Source organism: Antechinus flavipes, chromosome 2 (genome assembly GCF_016432865.1).
Source record: "Antechinus flavipes isolate AdamAnt ecotype Samford, QLD, Australia chromosome 2, AdamAnt_v2, whole genome shotgun sequence".
Taxonomy (NCBI): domain Eukaryota; kingdom Metazoa; phylum Chordata; class Mammalia; order Dasyuromorphia; family Dasyuridae; genus Antechinus; species Antechinus flavipes.
The window spans coordinates 529,390,826-529,408,907 of record NC_067399.1 but is presented as its reverse complement, the minus strand read 5'-3'; the positions used below and the strand labels follow the sequence as shown (position 1 = coordinate 529,408,907).

General features: G+C 32.9%; 1 protein-coding gene across 3 annotated transcripts in view; it reads right to left on the bottom strand.

Annotated features, from left to right (window-relative positions):
• The window catches only part of TCF12 (transcription factor 12), a 407,755-nt gene that overhangs the window by 118,877 nt on the left and 270,796 nt on the right, over window positions 1-18,082 (bottom strand). For all 3 annotated transcript variants that reach the window (XM_051980716.1, XM_051980717.1, XM_051980718.1), the window contains exon 6: window positions 3,623-3,687. In XM_051980716.1, coding sequence (XP_051836676.1) covers window positions 3,623-3,687 — 65 coding nt within the window. The remainder of the gene's footprint in view (window positions 1-3,622; window positions 3,688-18,082) is intronic.

The window sequence follows — 18,082 nt, the reverse complement described above, 5'->3', positions numbered from 1 at the left end:
TAAATAATTTTTTATAGCCATAGTCAGATCTTGTTTATATATTGTGATGTAGTGAATAACTGGAGTCCATGCTATCCCTAAATTTCATTTTGTTAAATAAATTCCCATTATTTAACAGTTAAAATTCATTGATTTGAAATTCATTTCTTTTTCATTCCCATGTGTTGGAGGGTTTAATGAACAACTAAATAATTGTCTAATGACAAGAAAATTGTGCCCATAAACTCCTAAATAACTAAAAGCTGATATAATTTTTATTACTATGCAGCACTCTACCTGAAGGTACTTATCCAACTTAGTATTCTCAGGATTTAGGTTGTATATTCAAGAAATAACTATTGCTTGTTCAGGTTCACTGGCATTCTTTGTATATGTATCCCTAAAATTATAGATCATTGAGTGCCCATTTTTTTGGTTTGTCTTTAAGAATCATTCAGGAGACACAAATAGCTCAAAGTAAATGCAATCACCATTATATGTAGTAAGAAAAGTAGCTAAACGACATTTCTCCCATAAACCCGGGGCTCATTCCTTTACAAATATAATGTCAGTGGGAAAAGTAAGCACAAACTTAGGAGTGGTAATGAGGTAAACGCAAGTAACATATATAGCCAAGACAACTCATGCCTCTTGTTGTGTTGAGTATCAATTGGACCCACAGTTCTGCTGCATGAGCTGTTTGCCTGAGGTCTCTGGGTCTGCTTCTCTCTGCAGTTTAACACCCAAATGCAGAGAATTTGAATACATAGCCAGATTTCTGTTCTGATACCAAAGGTCAGCCCCTTTCAGGATGCTTCCTGTTCTGCCCAAATCCTTCCTCTCTATTCCTTGCTGAATTTAATATCTTTTCCTCAAGGAATGCAAGTTACTGAGATTGAGGAGAGTGAGGGAATAGCAAGGTTATTATCTCCTTCCCCAGAAACTCTCTGATAAAGGTGCAAAGGTCACATTCCACAAAACTGCTTCTTGTCTCAACTCTCTCAATTGTCTTTCAGACCTGGAAAGACTTGTTTTTAAGGACCACCAGAAGCGTGGCAAATCACTAGCTAAGCAAAGATTATTTCTCTTAAATTCCATTAGGGAGCACAATTTGTAAAGGAGTGACTGAGTGTAGATATAATTTTTTAAACTTCATTTAAACATATTAACACCTAAACTCTGTTATCTTCTCCATTCTGTGAATTCATTAACTAGCCTGGGGAATGGGGGGAATAAATTGGTCAATTGGTCAATGACTAACATTGCCACTTGTCAAATATAGTTTGTCTTTTATATTAGACCCAAAGCTAGAATCTTGATAAAATAAAATTTTGTCTCAATAGGTAAAAAGTCTCACCATCATTCTAGTACCAAATAGGTACTATTTGACTAGTACAAATAAATGTACTTATTTGATATCATTCAGAAAAGAAAATATAAAATGAGGCTTCACTGCAATTTTGTATTTATACATAAGTGGAGAAATATTTACCATGTGCACACATATATAGACATAAAAAGTGCTACTGGCTATAGACTCAAATGCCATAATAACTTTAAAATAAAAATATCCCATAGGCTTAAAAACAAATTGTCCCTACCCTAAAAGGTAATCAAACAGCTGGAATCCAAGCATATAATACATTAGTAGCATATGGCTGTAATATGTATGGTATTTTGTATTTAAGATATTTTTTAAGTTTCATTTTTATTAATTTTTCTTTCCAAGATTATATGTAAAGGTTTTTGATCTATTTTGCAAAGGTGAAGAAAATATGAGTAGTTAAATGATCTTCATATATTGGGAACCAGATAATGGTTAGATTAAAAACTAAGCCTAGGATCACTAGTTCATGGCTTACCTCAGATAGCAAAGGTGTTCGTTTACTGAATTCATTCATATTATAGAATTCAATTATAGTGATGGAGGTCTCATATCAACCACAAATCACAGAAATACCTGATAATTCTACTTAACTAGCAATTTCTGTTCAAATCTGACCAATGACAGAGAGTGTTGCAGTTTTATGCATATTGTGTATAGGATCCACCTAAAAAAAAAAAAAAAAAAAAAAAAAAAAAAGTTCTCCTTTTTTCTTCTAATAAGTATTTATTATTAGACATTTATTAGGTGTTTATTAAAGCTGGTACATTTTTAGCTCAAAAGAGCATTATTTCAATTTCAGAGATTAAAAGATCCTAAAAAAGAAACTGGAAGGCTCTGAGTTCTAGTACTGCTCTTCTTGTGAGCTATAATAACCGAGTTAATCATATAAACTCTCTGTCCCTCTGTAAAAGAAAAATGCAAAAATCCATTGATTTCTCTAACAGGAAATGACTAATCCATTATACATTAAGGAATTATCATAAAGCACTTTGTGAACACAAGTATAAGTCCATCATTGCCATTATCAGCAAATACAAAAAAAAATTTAAACTGATAGAGAAAATTACACATTTAATTCAGAAATTATTTTAACCACATGTTTATATACCTGTATAAACTCATATTTATGCACACTGAGAAATTCATAGCACACTGGAAAGAATATTAAATTCAGAATCAAAGGACTTACATTCAAGGATTAGGTCTGCAACTCACTAGGTATAGGGCTATATTTAAGAAATAACTATGGCTTTTTCAGGTTCACTGGCATTCTTTGTATATGCATTCCTAAAATTATAGATCATTGAGTGCCCATTTTTTTGTTTATCTTTTTTTGCCATTTTACCTCTATAGTTTATCTGCAAAATGAGGACATTGGACTAAACAACTTTTAAGGTAACTTCCAGTTCTAAATTTGTAATCCTAAAAAATGTCAGGTTAGATCTGAAGAAAATTAGACAGCTTGCCCACCCCCCCTTTCCAAATTTCATTTTCCTTTTTCCCACCTTTAACTTTAGGTTTGAATTTGATAGAAATCTTTCTGCAGGACAGCTCAGCATATTAAGCTCTCTTAGAGAAATAACATAGGAAACAGTAGAAAGTAGGTAAGGTGTCATTAGGATTAAGTGAGATAACATTAGTAAATGGCTTAGCACATTACCAAGCCTATAGTAGTCACTTAATAAATACTTATTAGAAGAAAAAAGGAGAACTCTTAAGAACTATAGGGGGATCCTATACACATCAAATCAAATCAATCACTTAAAATCAAATCAAATAAAACACTTAAATGCTCTTGAAAACTATTTTGAAGACTGAAATAAAAATATCTAAAATTACAGGCTTCATTTTATAAGCAATTATTTCACATTTTGTAGCAGTAAGTAGTGGTTTGTGGTAGAAAGTAAAGATTGAAATGTAAGGCTACATCTAGAAAAAAGGTCCGAGTTCTAGGAAATGGGGAAACTGATACTTAGTAGAAGTAATGTCAAGATAGAACTCTAAGAATTCTATGAAGATAGAAAAAGGAGAGAAAGCTTGTTGAGTCAGGAGAGAGTGGCTCTTTAAACATAGAGAGTGGCTTTAAACAAAGTGTGTTTAATTGCTAAATAACAACCATATTCAGCCATAAATTAAATAAGAAAAGAATAAAGAAACAAATTGAATAAATCTTTACTTCCTTCACTATTGAAGCCTTTATTTATCCACTGGGGGAAAAAAATCATCCCACTTCCCTCTTGCATTCACTAAACTTACTTGACAGCCCGGTAATCCCGTGTCTCTGCTGTACAAAGGAAATGAGCCTCTCTCTGACGTTTTTCCTATAAAACAAAAGAAAATAATTTGATACAAAAACATATCATTGATTGTTAGACAATGAAGTCAAATCTCTTGGTATAGTTGCTATATCTATTTCTGGATTTGGGAATAGAAAGGGCAGATAGGAAGCAAGACTTAAAAAGAAAACAATAAAGAACTAAAACCTAGGAGTCATTTAAGTCATATCAAGAATTGTGCCCTTACTTTCTATGAAATATCCCCCAGTTTAGTTTATTGTGTCATGGTATAATTAAAAAGTAAAGTGGATTCCTTTGCCACACTGTCCAAGAAAAATACCATCCAAAAATATTTCTTTGATCAAATTAGAAGAGCAAAGTAGTTATTGGAAAAATCCTTTAATACTAAATTTCTTCAAAGAACTGATGTAACATGTTAAATTCCAATTAAATATGTTTAGTTTCAAGATGAAGCTTAAAGGGAAGAGTAGTGCCAAAGTACTAAAGGATTCATTAGAGAGTTTCTTTTTAATTAGGAAATTCACCTAAAGGATTTGAGGTTTGTTTTCATTTAAAAAAAATTTTTTTATCACGAACTTGAAAATATCAAAAACATGAATCTTTCCTTACACAAAATATAGAAAAGAAAATTGGATATTAAACAACAAATCTACAATATATATCTAAATTTTTTAAAGTATATATTAAATTTAACATGACAGTTTCAGAACTGTCCATTTGTCTCTCTATTCTTATGAATTTATTTTTGCTTTCTTTGGTATTTTTTAAGAGTTTTCATTCATGCTATCTTCTTTCTTTTCTTTGTGTGATGATTTTTAAAAGTTGCATTTAAAATGAAAACAAATTTGATTCACATGAAACTTTTTAGGAACAATCTAATATAAAGAAGGCTTTCCACTAGAGCTGGGATGAATTTATTTGCCTTTGGCTCTATACTTACAATTCTATCTACCTCAGGTCACAAAACCATGAATCCACTTTCTAGTACAGTAACACATCAAAAATGATAGGAAATCCATCTGGACACAAAAGATGTCAGACCATGAAGGTAGAAAAAAGATAGGAACATTGTGAGGACAAATGCCAAGTTGGAATCAATGGAAGAAAGGCAATTACTGAGAGAAAACAAAAGAAAAGTCTTGCATTTGAGTGTCTAATGTTGGAGATACAAAAAATATAGCAAAATTAAATTCATTTGTGGGATGCTAAAAGTCACTCTCAGTAAATGGTTTAAATTTAAAGAAAATGTTGCCTTTTATAACTAACAGTTTGGTACTCCTGTCTCACATAATTAATTACTTGGCAGCACAGAATTGGGAATGCTATTGAACTACATTAACATTTCAAACAAATACCATTCTGCCATTCACTAAAAAATAAAAAAATTTAAAAAGCAGCCACAAAATGAGGAAATGCCTGAAATATCCTAAGATATATAACAGAATATAGCACCAATTTTTAAATGATTCAGTCATTTTGCCCTTCCTAACTTTCTCTTCTATCCATAAATTTTCGTTTTAGTCTATATCACTAGTAACAAAAGTAAAAAACAAATTAATTTTTAAAAAAATCTCTTGGTATCTTCTTACTAAGCTACGAGAGTCAAAATTCTTGTACTAAGGGAGACAAAGGAACGAGTAAAAGATACCCAAACTTATTCCCTTACTGAATCGAAATTTTCAAATTGCTGTCAACTTTTGATTGTCTACATAGGCATAAAACATACTTAGGAATGAAATTAAAATACATTTTTATTTCAATTAATTGCTGAAACTAAAAGCTGAAAGGGACCTTGAAGATCAGTTCCAAAATGACTTCATTTTATATTTCTGACCCACCTTCCCACTCCATAGTAGTATTATCCTCAGGGAAATTGAATTAATTTTTAGCAATATTATCAGGAAGGTGAGAATCATGAAAATTAAAAACCAACATATACAAATTACAAAATCATTTGTAATTATATGCAATACTGTCAACTTCTGGAAATGCTACCAAGAGAAACCCCCCCCCAAAAAAAGTTTTTTTTAAATTCCTAAAAAGTTCAAAATACCAGTTTTATTTTAAAAATTGAATTGTTTTACAATGCCAATACATTATTTGCATCATTAAGTTATTGGAAAGATGGTTATTATATACTATAAACGTTTATATTTTAGTGGACAAAAGGAATATTACTTAATTGTGAAACTTACCAGGCCTCTATGTTTGATTCTTTCTAAACTACTTTTTACAAATATGTTTCATTAATTAACATGTCATTAAGATAAATATAATAAGTTATTGGTTAAATCTTAGCTATTTAATAAGGAACATGAAAATCTGGCATTGTTTTACAGGTCTTGCACATTTTACCCATAAGTGACAGAACATGAAAAATAAAATCATTGTCAAAGTTGCTAAGGTTTACCTAACTGGGCAGTTAATGCAGTTAGGATTGAACATATTAAGATATATCAAAGAGATTAAATTATTTTTACTTTTAAAAATATAACATGCTTTAAAAATTTAACTGCTAATGTAGGGGAGGGGATAGACCTTAATTAAAACCACAAAAGATTTTCATCACTTAAAATTTTGCTCAATAAAGAAAACATATTTCCAAATTCAGGGTCCTCAGTGAAACACAACATGTATTTAGGCAGGGGCTGATATGAGTTTAGCATCATCCAAGACACCATTTTAAGTACAAAAAGAAAGTAAATAATATAGTCTCTGTTCCTAGAAAGTTTTTAGTCTTGGTGGAAAGTTAAAATATATACATGAACAAAAAACAATAAAATTACATGTAATCAAATAACATAATGAATACAAATTCAAGTGACAAGAACTTGAGGCAGCATCATCAGTGCCTAAGAAAGGCAGAAATTGATATAGGTTGCACCTACTGGAGAAAGGTTTCAAGAAGAAGGAACAAAGTTTTTGAAGTAGGCCTTGAAAAATGATAGGAAATAGATTTAGCAGTGGGAACAAAGGCATGATTAAATGCAGAGAGGTAAAAAGGAATGTTTTTAAGATACAGGAAGGAAACTAATGTAACTGGAGTTTGTATTTGAAGCTAGTGAAAAATATGGTTGGATAGGAAGCTTGTGAATAGATTCAGGAAAGGTTAAAAACAGCATTTACTTAGATAGCACACTGCTGGAAAATACTTCATCTATTTTGGTGGACAAGATGGCAAGATCTAATGGGCTTAATGAGCATATAATGAAATGTATCCAGAACTGGTGTAATTGTCAAACATTTATTTTAGTAATTAAATTATAATTAATTATATTATATGTAAATATATAATATAATTATAGCATATATAATATAAATTATGTTATATTTAATAATAATAATAATACATTTTAATAATTAGGTTCATGAAATTGACTTTACAAATATAAGAAGGGAAAGCTATGGTTAGACAACAGTTTGACTTTATCATCAAGTTAGAAAAGATAGCTAACAATCTGAATCCAGAAAGTTGGGCTGAATCTAATAAAATATAACTTAATAGAGATAAATATGGAGTTTGATACTGGGTTCATGAAATTAATTTTATAAATACAAAAAGGGGAAGCTATGGTTAGATAAATTTTTAGGGGTCAAAATGGACTCTAAGTTAAATAAATTAATAATGTGTTAAGGCAATCAAAAAAGCCAATGAAAATTTAGGTTGTATTAAAGAGAAAAGTAACATCCAGGGTTAGAGGTGATAGTGCTATTGTACTCAGCTCTAGTCAGACTACATCTGGAATTCTGAGTTCAGTTCTTGGGAATGCATTTTAGAAAGGATAATGACAAGCTGAAGGCTTATCAATGCTTACTAGAAGACTTACTGAAAAGCTGGATATTAAAAGCAGAATAAGGGCCTCCAGTCCACACCATATGAAGATCAGTAAAAGGAAGTTTCTAAATGGAACATAAGTTCCTTGAAGGCAGGGGTGATTTTGTTTTTGTTTTTATTTCACAGAATGATTGGCTCACTTTTGATGCTTTATGAATGTTTTTTGAATTGAATAAAAAGATTTAGCCTGAAGAACAGAAGGATCAGAAAAACATGATAGCTAAGAACCTAAAAGACAGGGATATGGAAAAGGATTTAAACTTAATATTTGGACTGGGGGCTAGAATTAAAAGTGTTAGGAGGAAGGAAAATTAAGTTTACTATAAGGAAAAACTTCGTAATTATTAGGGCTGCCCTCAGGAGGTAAATTAAAGTCTCTAAGCAAAGGCTGTATTACCACAAGCTAAGAATGTAGTAAGGAAGTTTGTTGATCAAGTATAGGTTGGACTAGATTGTCACTCAAATCTTTGTGATTCTGAGTGATATCACAGAGGTCTTGAAGGGCAGGAAGAGAACCTGGACTTCATCTGATAGGCAAAAGGAAGTCATCCCCAAAAAAGGAAAGGCTCTGGGAAATTATCAACTCTAGAAACATTGTACTCAATATTCATTTTCTCAAATTATTAGTTAAACATCCAAAAATAAAACAATAGGCATGTAATGTCCCTCAAAATAGCTGCAGCATCTATAAAAAGATCATTACAGAGATTCCATTAGAATGCACTAGTTAAACAGTAACATTTCATTCAAGGGTAAGGGAAAGAAAAAAATTACATATTTTTCCTGCTGAAGCAATTTGCCTGTAACAGCCATCAGGCATAAGCAAATAAAATACCTTGTATGCAAAATTATTTGAAGTAGCATGAATTATGTAGTTCATATTAACCAGACTCAGCATTTTCCTCCCTGAAAATGAGAATTGTACAGGAAATGATAAACAACTTTGGCTAAATCACACAGACTGTCTTTAAAACAAATGCCCAAGAAACACTAAATTACACAATTAGTTTGCTATAGTTCACCACCTGAGAGAGAGTTGGAGGGGGAAACAAAGGCTTTCTATAAAGTAAAGCTACAGGGGAGTTGTAGCCACAAACAGGTAGAACAAGATGGCCTGCCAACTTTGACATTTTGTGATTCTGTGATTGGATACAATTTTATTTGTCACTTAAGGGGATAAATCAATGAATACTCCAAGTCCTACCACACACTGCAGGTACTTTCAGAAAGATTAGGTGCTATTAGGTGCCTCCAACACACATGCATCTCTTCATGATCTTTCCTCAGCCTAAGATCTGTTTACAGATCTTCACAGTCAACAAATCTTTTTCCTGTATAACTATTAACAGGCATACTCAGAAAGACAGAGAAATCCCTCGGATTAAAGATCCTAAAAAATTTGTCCTCTCTACTATGCATGGTCAATTTTCCATTTGCTTTTCTTTTTGTTTGATTTAGCATCTTATGAGATCCACTATCTTTTAATTTAACATGTCAATTAAAAGAGATCTAAATATCTAAATATTTGATGTTTCTTATTTTAATATGCTTAAAATAAATATAATGAAAGATTTAAATCCAAGCCTCAGAATTTAATAAAAAATTTCTGTACTGTATCTCAAAATTTCCTCCATTAACTTAGAAAAAAAAAATCCTCAAATACATACCAAATGTTTCACTTTTGAACCACAGATGGAGACCTTATATTTTCTTTACTAAAAAAATTAGTCAATCAATGAATTTTACTTATCTGTATGATCTTTAAGATTTATTCACTTTTAACAGGTGATTCTCAATGGTAGATACTTCCTGCTTATCTACTATCTGTTCTGCTCCTTTACCACTGATGACCCATGTGTACTATCCTCTTTTGCCTCAAAACTTGAAATCCTACTTCTCCTATTAAGGAAAAAAAAGCACAACTTCAAATAAAAAATTAATTTTACTATATGGGAATCTAGAAGTTATTACACATAATTTTTGCTAGGGAAGTTGTGTGTAGTTGTTTTGTAGAAGAGAAAATCATATATTCCCAATGTACATATAGATCAACAAGAAATATGTCATAATAGATAGAGGACTGATTTCTGAATCAAGATCAAATGGGTTTGAATCTGGACTCTAATGCTTCTTGGTAATAGTCTGGGCAAGTCTCAATGCAGAGCCTAAGTAACTATGTAAGAGACTGCACATTACAGAACAGTTGCATATATACAAGGAGAGCAAGTTTCTAGATTGTTTTAGTTATGAAATCACATCATTCATAAAAACATAAACTCAAACCAAAACACATATACATGCATTTGTGCATGTTTTTATATTTACATGTACATATATGCACACACACACACCTATATGTTAAAGTACATTATAATACTTAAGTCATCTTGCTTTCCCCACCATTATTTATGCTCCAACCTCATTCTCTCACTAATTACTAGGCATATAATTTTAAAAATAAGTCTAAATTTTAAAAAGTTACAATAATGAAGCTATTTAAGGTTTATAAGGCCTCTGCATTAGGCCACTAGTTATCTGACCATGACAAAAATGGAAGATCAAAAAAGTTAAATGTTTTACCATACAGCTAGTAATGGCAACTCTAAGACTTTTTCAAAAGCAGGTATTCTGCCTTCAGGTCCATGGTCTCTTTTGCTGTACCAGAGAGTCTTCCACAATTATTATCACAATCACAAAACGCAATCCAAATTCAATGCTATCTTCTGGATTCTTCACAATTCTGGATCACTTGTGCCTCTACTTTCCTCCAAGGGAACACAGATAATCATAATAAGGTGATTGCATGACCAAGAGATGTCCCTTTAAAATCTAGCTCTTTGATACAGATAGTGTTTTAAATGTATTATCACTTTATAACATCTAATACATCTCCATCCCTGTTTCAAAGGAGTCAATAAATCTAGGTACTAGAAATCTCATCTGATTTTAGAAGTCAACTGATTTCATGATCATTTCCCTAAACTTTCAGAGGCTTCATGTCAGCACCATTTATTCAAACTTTGGATAGGCTACATGTTGGCTTCTTTTAAACTGGGGCAGATTTCTCAGGGTACATATTAGCTTAGAAAGGGTTTTTCCTATTCTATATTAATATAGCTCTGTATTTTCACAATGGATTGAGAAAATTCTCACCGTGAAGCCAGAATGACCGATCATTCTATGGAAAAATGTTTTATTTTCTTTTGTTTTTGAATAGGTGATCTTTTAACTTAGATTCCTAAAATCCAAAGCGCATATTTTAAACCAGCTTTTCAGCAGAAGTGGTCTCAAAGATGGGTCTTACTATCCCCTCATTCAAAATACATTCAATCATAGGGGTTTTTTTTAATTGGTTTCAATTCTAGATCCAGATTAATCTCTTGCCAGGGGATGTCAGAGCTAGCTCATAGCACAGCTGCAATATATTAAACAAGAAGAGAAGGAGGTAGGAGTAAGGGGTGAGTGGAAAGGAATGGTAACTAAACCCCTCCCCCCCAAATAGTGGCTGCTTATGTCCAGTGCACGAGTGGGCGGAATTATCAGATGTAGCAGCAATTTCTCCAGATGGACTTCTACTCCAAATGGAATTAACTTCCTTGGAATTCAATTGGCTTCTGTGTCTCAGTCTCAGTTTGTGATTTGAACCCTGAACACTTTGACTTTAATTCTGTTTTTTCTCCCTGCTAGGGCAGAAATTTTGCCTGCCTGATTTCTATCCCCTCCCAGTTTTCATCTTAGGTACTAGTACTATTATTTTTGGGGCAGGACAATCGGGACAAATTCTACCCAATAATCTGACTGAGATTTCTACTTAGTTGTCCTTTGTGAAAGAAGCCTCTAGTGGGGTAGTTGTTGGCCATCTAGAAGGCTCAGAGTGCTACTTAGCAGCAAACCAGACTCCTAAAGGAGAATGCTAATCTTCTTGCTTTCTAGTTCCCACCAGATTGCTTGTAAAATTTCTTTGAACATATCCTAAGTTCTAGTCAGACCGTGCCAAAGTGACCTTTCTATTGTAATGTTATTTAAAATCCACCTCAGTTTTTTCATCTCCAAAATAAACGAATTGAACTAATGTCTCAATCTATGATCTTATGATGCACCTGACTGTTTCATATAATCCCAGCAGTCATTCACCCATCTGAAGAATGATTTTCTCTAGGACTGAACTATTGCCATCAAAGAACTATACTATTTTCTAGGAAGAGAGTACCCCAAGCCCCTTACCTAACTTTTCTGTATCATGATAGAGATTAAATAGCTGATTTAGCATAATGCAATCACCAGATGAGATTTTTTGCTAAACTTGAAAAAAGAAATGATTAGATAATCAGGGAGTTTTTTTAAGCCAAAAAAAATCCAGAAACATAAAATTACATAAAATCTAGAATTTATTAAATAGTTTTTGAAGAGAGGTCTAATTCTATTCCATTTACTGCAAACAGTACTACTACTCAAGCTATGCCAACAATCCCCATCTGTAGACAAAGACTTCCCTATTCAATACCAGATTTTGAAGACATTTTCAATGGTATAGAGGTGAACAATATTCCTTTCACTGTCTATTCGACTGAATGATTGATTATTTCTGGTTTTCTGTATTCCAATGAGTAATGTCTATACTTGGAAATTCTCATACTCCATGAGTCAACTGAGTCAAGCTAACATAAGAGGTTTATCTAGCTATCAGCCTTCCCCATGAGAATTCCTGTTTTACATGTACATATAAAAGAAAAGAAACTCACAGTCAGAATGATATTACTATACTGTTTTGTCCTCTGGAGTTATACAGCCTAATCCTTCCTCAAGAGAAAGCCTTTTAAATATTTCAAAGAACCTATCAAATTCCTCCTAAGTTTTCTTATTTTCAGGTTAACTATCCATATTTCCCTCAATGACATTCTTCATTATTCTGGTTGGCCTTTTATTCCAGGCTGGAGTGATTCCAGATTGTCAATTCCCCACTTAAAATATAGCACCTACCACTGGACACTCTCAGTATGCTGTTTGTTTTTTTAAACTATATTGAGCTTTGTGCAACCATTATATTAGAGACTCTGTTTCTTTCAAGAGTTGCACAAGATGAGAGGGTAGAATCTGATTTGCATTGTTGAATGGAGTACTGATCCGTGAAGTGATAGATCAATTGAAATAAATGAAAGAAAAACACATTAGTTTTTGTTATTTTTTTCAAAGCAACTTATCTTATTGACTCATATGAAGGTTCTGATCACCAAACACCTCTGCATCTCTCTCATATGAACTACTATTAAGTTGTATGTTTTTCTGCCATTTACTAACTCTAGGTCTCACTTTCCTGATCTATAAAATGAGGATAGACTAGATAATCCCTAAGGCCTTTCTTGCTCTTGTCTCATGCCTCAATATTTTTACAATTGACTCCTTGAACATAAATACAGGATCTTATATTTATTCATCTTCCTTGATTCAACCAATCATTCCACTATTCATCATTTAAATTCCTACTCCTTGCTTTTTGTAATCTGCAAATTTTGTAAAGAAATTCTGTCTTCTTTCATATCACTCCAAATAATTTAAGAGTATCACCAAGTGAACCTGACATGCCTAAAAGGTTTTTTTTTTTTTTTGGAGGGGTACCAACAGCTACCATAAGTTAAGAAGGGTTTCATTCACATTCCCAGGAACTCTGAGCTTTCTGGGATATCCTTAGGTATCTAACATTAATTGTGTAGGATATGGACATTGTTAGAGCACTCCAAAAATGAAGGAATGAACTAAACTTAATAATTTACATTGGATACCGTCACATACAATAGTCTATTACAGGGCACTTAGAGAAGGAATTTCTGTTATTATCAATTTATATCTAAGATATACCATACTTTTAGTCTTGCTTCAGTCCCTTATGTAATTTTTTATTCCAATGATTGTCATATAAATTATTTTCACAAGTCCAACACAAGTTTGTCCATATCAATACATTAAAAAGGAAGCAGAGAATTCCTGGAGAAGAAAACTCAGGTCATTTTTGCTTGTTTAGATTACAAGTGGATCACAGAAGCAAATACCATAAGTAAAATGGAAGCAGAAGATGAACAACTTGTATACAAACCAGAAAACCATTTATTTCTGTGGATAATCCATTATAATAAACGTGCTCAAACCTTACGTAAGGACGTATAATCCATTTCCCCAACACTCTGAGATTATTGGTGGAACAGGTCTTCTTGGCTCTATGCCAGCGCTCCATGTCCTGTGCTACCTAACTGCTTAAATATTTGGTAAGTGGATGCTGGTAGATAAATTCCTTGAGTAACATAGAACAGGTGGCTATGCTTCCTTTCCACTGTGGTTCTGGCAAAGAGGGAAGAGAAGGGATATCATAATTGCAAACCAGATTGGAGAATCTATTAGCAGATTCTGATCCAACTTTTAGGAGGCAGTATTCTATAGGAAGGAAGAAAGTTAAGTATTTATTTATTAAACTTATTTTTTGTGTTAGTCACTATGGTTAGTATTATTTTATTTTATTTAATTAGTAGAAAGAGCAGTGGAAAGACCTGGGTTTATTGCCTGGATCTACTGCTTGTTTGCTGTATAAAGATGGGCAAGCTGTTTAACTTCTCTCTGCTTCTCTATCAAACAATGGAAAGAGATTATTTGATTTTTGAAATCTTGCCTAATTTTTAAAACAATATTCAATGAACTAGATTTCAAATTGGCCTCAGGCACCTGACACTTACAAACTGTGGTTTCCTGGGCAAGTCACTTACTATACTACTTCTTTAAAACAGTATTCAATGGATTCCTGTAAGATAATAATTTCATTTTTCTGAGTTATTTTCCTACCAATTCAAAACAATGCTTACAAAGTAGGGAAATGGATCCTTTATATATCCCTGGGAAGATATTTAGAGACACTAGAATACTAATTGAGATAATCACCTCAATATTTGTCTCTGTGACAGCCTCATTATTACCAAGATTTTGCAAGTAAAGTGATGTTTATGGGTATAGTCCATAGAAGGTACTCAGTAAATTTCATGATTGATTAATCAGAACAAGGGACAGAATTTTTTACTTTTCTCTTTATTAGAGAGCAATTATTATTTAGCCAAGGCACGCTATTCTTGCAAAATAAATACAAATTTCCTTTTTCCTACTATGGAAATTATACATATTTCAAGTATCTAGCATTCATTTGATTATTCGTAACGTAAAAGAACATTTATAAGTCTTTCAAAAAAGCAGATTATTACAAAAATTATAAAGTTAAAATTTCAATGTATTTAACACATAAGCTTCACATAAACATATATTCACATAAATGTATAATTATGGAGACTCAAAATGAAAGTTTAAAAAAATGAATAAAGTCATCAATGCTAAATAATTCTTTAAAAAATTATTTCTTAGAATCTCCTCTTTCTTCTAAATTCCCAATATTTATTCTAGGAGTTGTTCTGGAAACAACAAAGTACCTTGAAGTCTAATGAGAGTTCATCATTATCTGACAATGTAACCTCTCTTCCTTAGGAGAATCGGCTTTTTGCTTCCCATGGATGATCTCTATGAAATGTTCCCAATATAATCTGGCATGCACTGATAATTTGGAGACATACAAAACACTGCACTGCAAGATGGGCAAATATACAACGGCAGAGAGTAGATTTAGAGTAAAGAACTGAGGCTCCATTCCAGGATTTAAATCTTGGCTCTGCCTCTTCATTCACTGAGTGATTCTGAGCAGGTCGTAAGTCACTTAACCTATCCAGGCCTCTGCTCACTCTTTTGTAAAAATCAGCCCAGTAGCACATACCTCATACAGGCCTGGCAAGGTTTAATTAATGTTTATAAAGTACTCGGAAATCCTTGGATGAAAGAACCTCAGCCAATGCTAAGTATTATTAGTATTACAGACCTCATTTCAGGGACAATCTGCTCAAACTTACAGAACAAATGAAAAAAAAAATCCTAACCAACAGTTACCTTAAAAAAAAAAAAAAAAAAGGATGACTTTAATATGAATGCCTTCCTATTTTCTTCACAACAATTTGTTTAAGTGTTATTGGCTAACATTTGTGCCAAGCACGCTGCTGGCTACGCTGAAGATGTTTAAATATCCAGTGCCAGCAAGCACAGCTGCTGGACTCCCTACGCCCTCCTCCTGTTCACTCCATGCCAAATGACTCACTCAGCTATGAATGATGAGGCAGCAGCCGAGGAAAATGCCAAGTGCAAGTGAGATTAGTGATAAACCAGAGGATCCCTACAGAGGTCAGTGATTAGCGGGTTCCTAGTTGTAATCACTTTTCTAACCCAGCCTTTATCTCATCATATACTCCATCTTAACTCTGCAGTTTTCCTGTGACAGGCATCAGAACCTGTGAGCAGCTTCCCAATCAATAATCCTCACAGTATTGCTAAAGCACCCAGAGAGTGACTTACCCTTGATAATAGCACAGCCAGACCTGGGTAATTTGAATTGGTTTTGTAAACTCTCTTGAGATGTTAAATCCTAAGATAAAAAAGCCCAGAGTATAAATGCATCACCCAAACAGCTACCTTTAATTTTTACAGAATTACCAGATTCACAGATAAAATGGGGACAGATTGAGTAGGATGGCTGGTACAGAGCAGCTGACTTGGTGTTCCAGGCTTTCAGTAGGCTGAAAACAGGAGATCACTAATTTTCAGTGTTCTGTAAATGTGAGTTGCAAGAGGGGTTGAGAAATGAGGAAAAATGGGGGAGATGTATCTTTCTAGAATTTAACACTACAGGATGCTATAATGATGTCATCTTTTAAGACCGTATGTCAAGCACACAATTAAGAGAATCTTAAAGTCTAAACAATTTTAAAAGGAAGATTTTTCCTTGCTAATTAGACTTTCTTAAATCCAGCCAACAGTAAAGAAAACTGATCACCACTTTTCTTTCACAAAGCTCTACAATTTCCCAATTTAATATTGTCACTGAAAATTCAGAATGCAAACACCTTGGTTTATATATTTACCCATGAGACAAAGAGTTTTTTCTTTAGCTTTATTTCAAGAATAAACACTGCTCTGTAATATTAAGCTTTTAGCATCAGATAACCTATGACCTTGTAGCACAATGATTTCATTAATTTCAAAAAGTTTCAGAAACAGTCAACAGGTACTTCACACCTATCAGGGGAATGAAAGAGGTAGAACAAAAGGCCTCCTATCACTACTAAAGCCTCAAAACAATCAGATGACAAAGTTTGTTAATGCAATTTGATAATGAGGCAAAATGAAGGAGGATAGATATCCTCCTCTACTCTTTCTATTCTTTTCTTCTCTACATTAGACATCCTCTAAGTCAGTGGTTCTCAAACTTTCGTTTTCAGTATCTTTATCCTATTAAAAATTATTGAGGATCTCTCCTAAGAGTTTTTGTTTATCTGAATTATATTTACAGACATTTACCATATTGGAAATAAAAACTATTTTTGAATTTGTAGACCCTCTAAAAAGGTTTCACAGATCCCCAGGATTCTCTAGACCTTACTTTGAGAACCACTGCCCTAAGTCCTACGTTAAAAAACCCTTTAACAAACACTTCCACACAGTCATTTTGCCAAACATGCTTCTTCCATATTCTTCACTCACTTAGATGTTAAGCACCATTCTCATTCGGACTATAAAACAGGACAGAGTCAATGTCTAATTCTGTTGTGTTTCAGAAAACACTGTGTGACTCTTCTCCTAGGCTTACCAATCACATACTTCCATGTGTGTGAGAAGGAGAAAAATGGTAAAAATCTACTACAGTGGTTTGAGAATACTCAAGTTTTTGTCAACCAATTAGGGTTACTTTTGGTGTTGTTAACTATTTTCTCAGTTATTCAAACACAAATTTCTTTTTTTTTAAATTTTTTATTTAATAATTACCTTATATTGACACTCGTTTCTGTTCCGATTTTTTTTTCCCTCCCTCCCTCCACCCCCTCCCCTAGATGGCAAGCAGTCCTTTATATGTTGGATATGTTGCAGTATAACCTAGATACAATATATGTCAAACACAAATTTCACCTTTTGTGTTGCTACTTTCATATTTTTAATGCCAGAAAATAAAAATAGCACCTTGATTTAATTTATGGGATTTACTTTAAAAAGATGAAAAATCTAAAACTTTGGAAGACTTCTTAGAATAAGGATAAGTGCATAAATAAATGCAGGCAAGCACATGAACAATGGAGGGTATTTAGAATGAATAAGTCCTAAGAGATCTTCAAATATATAAAAAAAATTCAGAGAAATCTCAGAAGTTATTTATAATTATCAATATCAAACTTAATATAAGAAAATCTCAAAATGTGAGTGAATTCATCACATACATTACAGAAACTAAGGTAGTGTGTGTAAATGTCACAGAAGATGCATAAGCACTGTGAAATTATAGTATAAAGAGAGTGTGACACTCTGCTGAAACAGATGGAGAAAGCCCCAAAGAGTTCCTTTATCGTTTGCTAAGATTTAAATAAAGTACTTGCCACATGATGGGCACTTTGGGGTAAATTATGTGACATTCAATTTCCATTGAGCGAAATCCATGTATTTATTTTATTCCATCCCATCTTT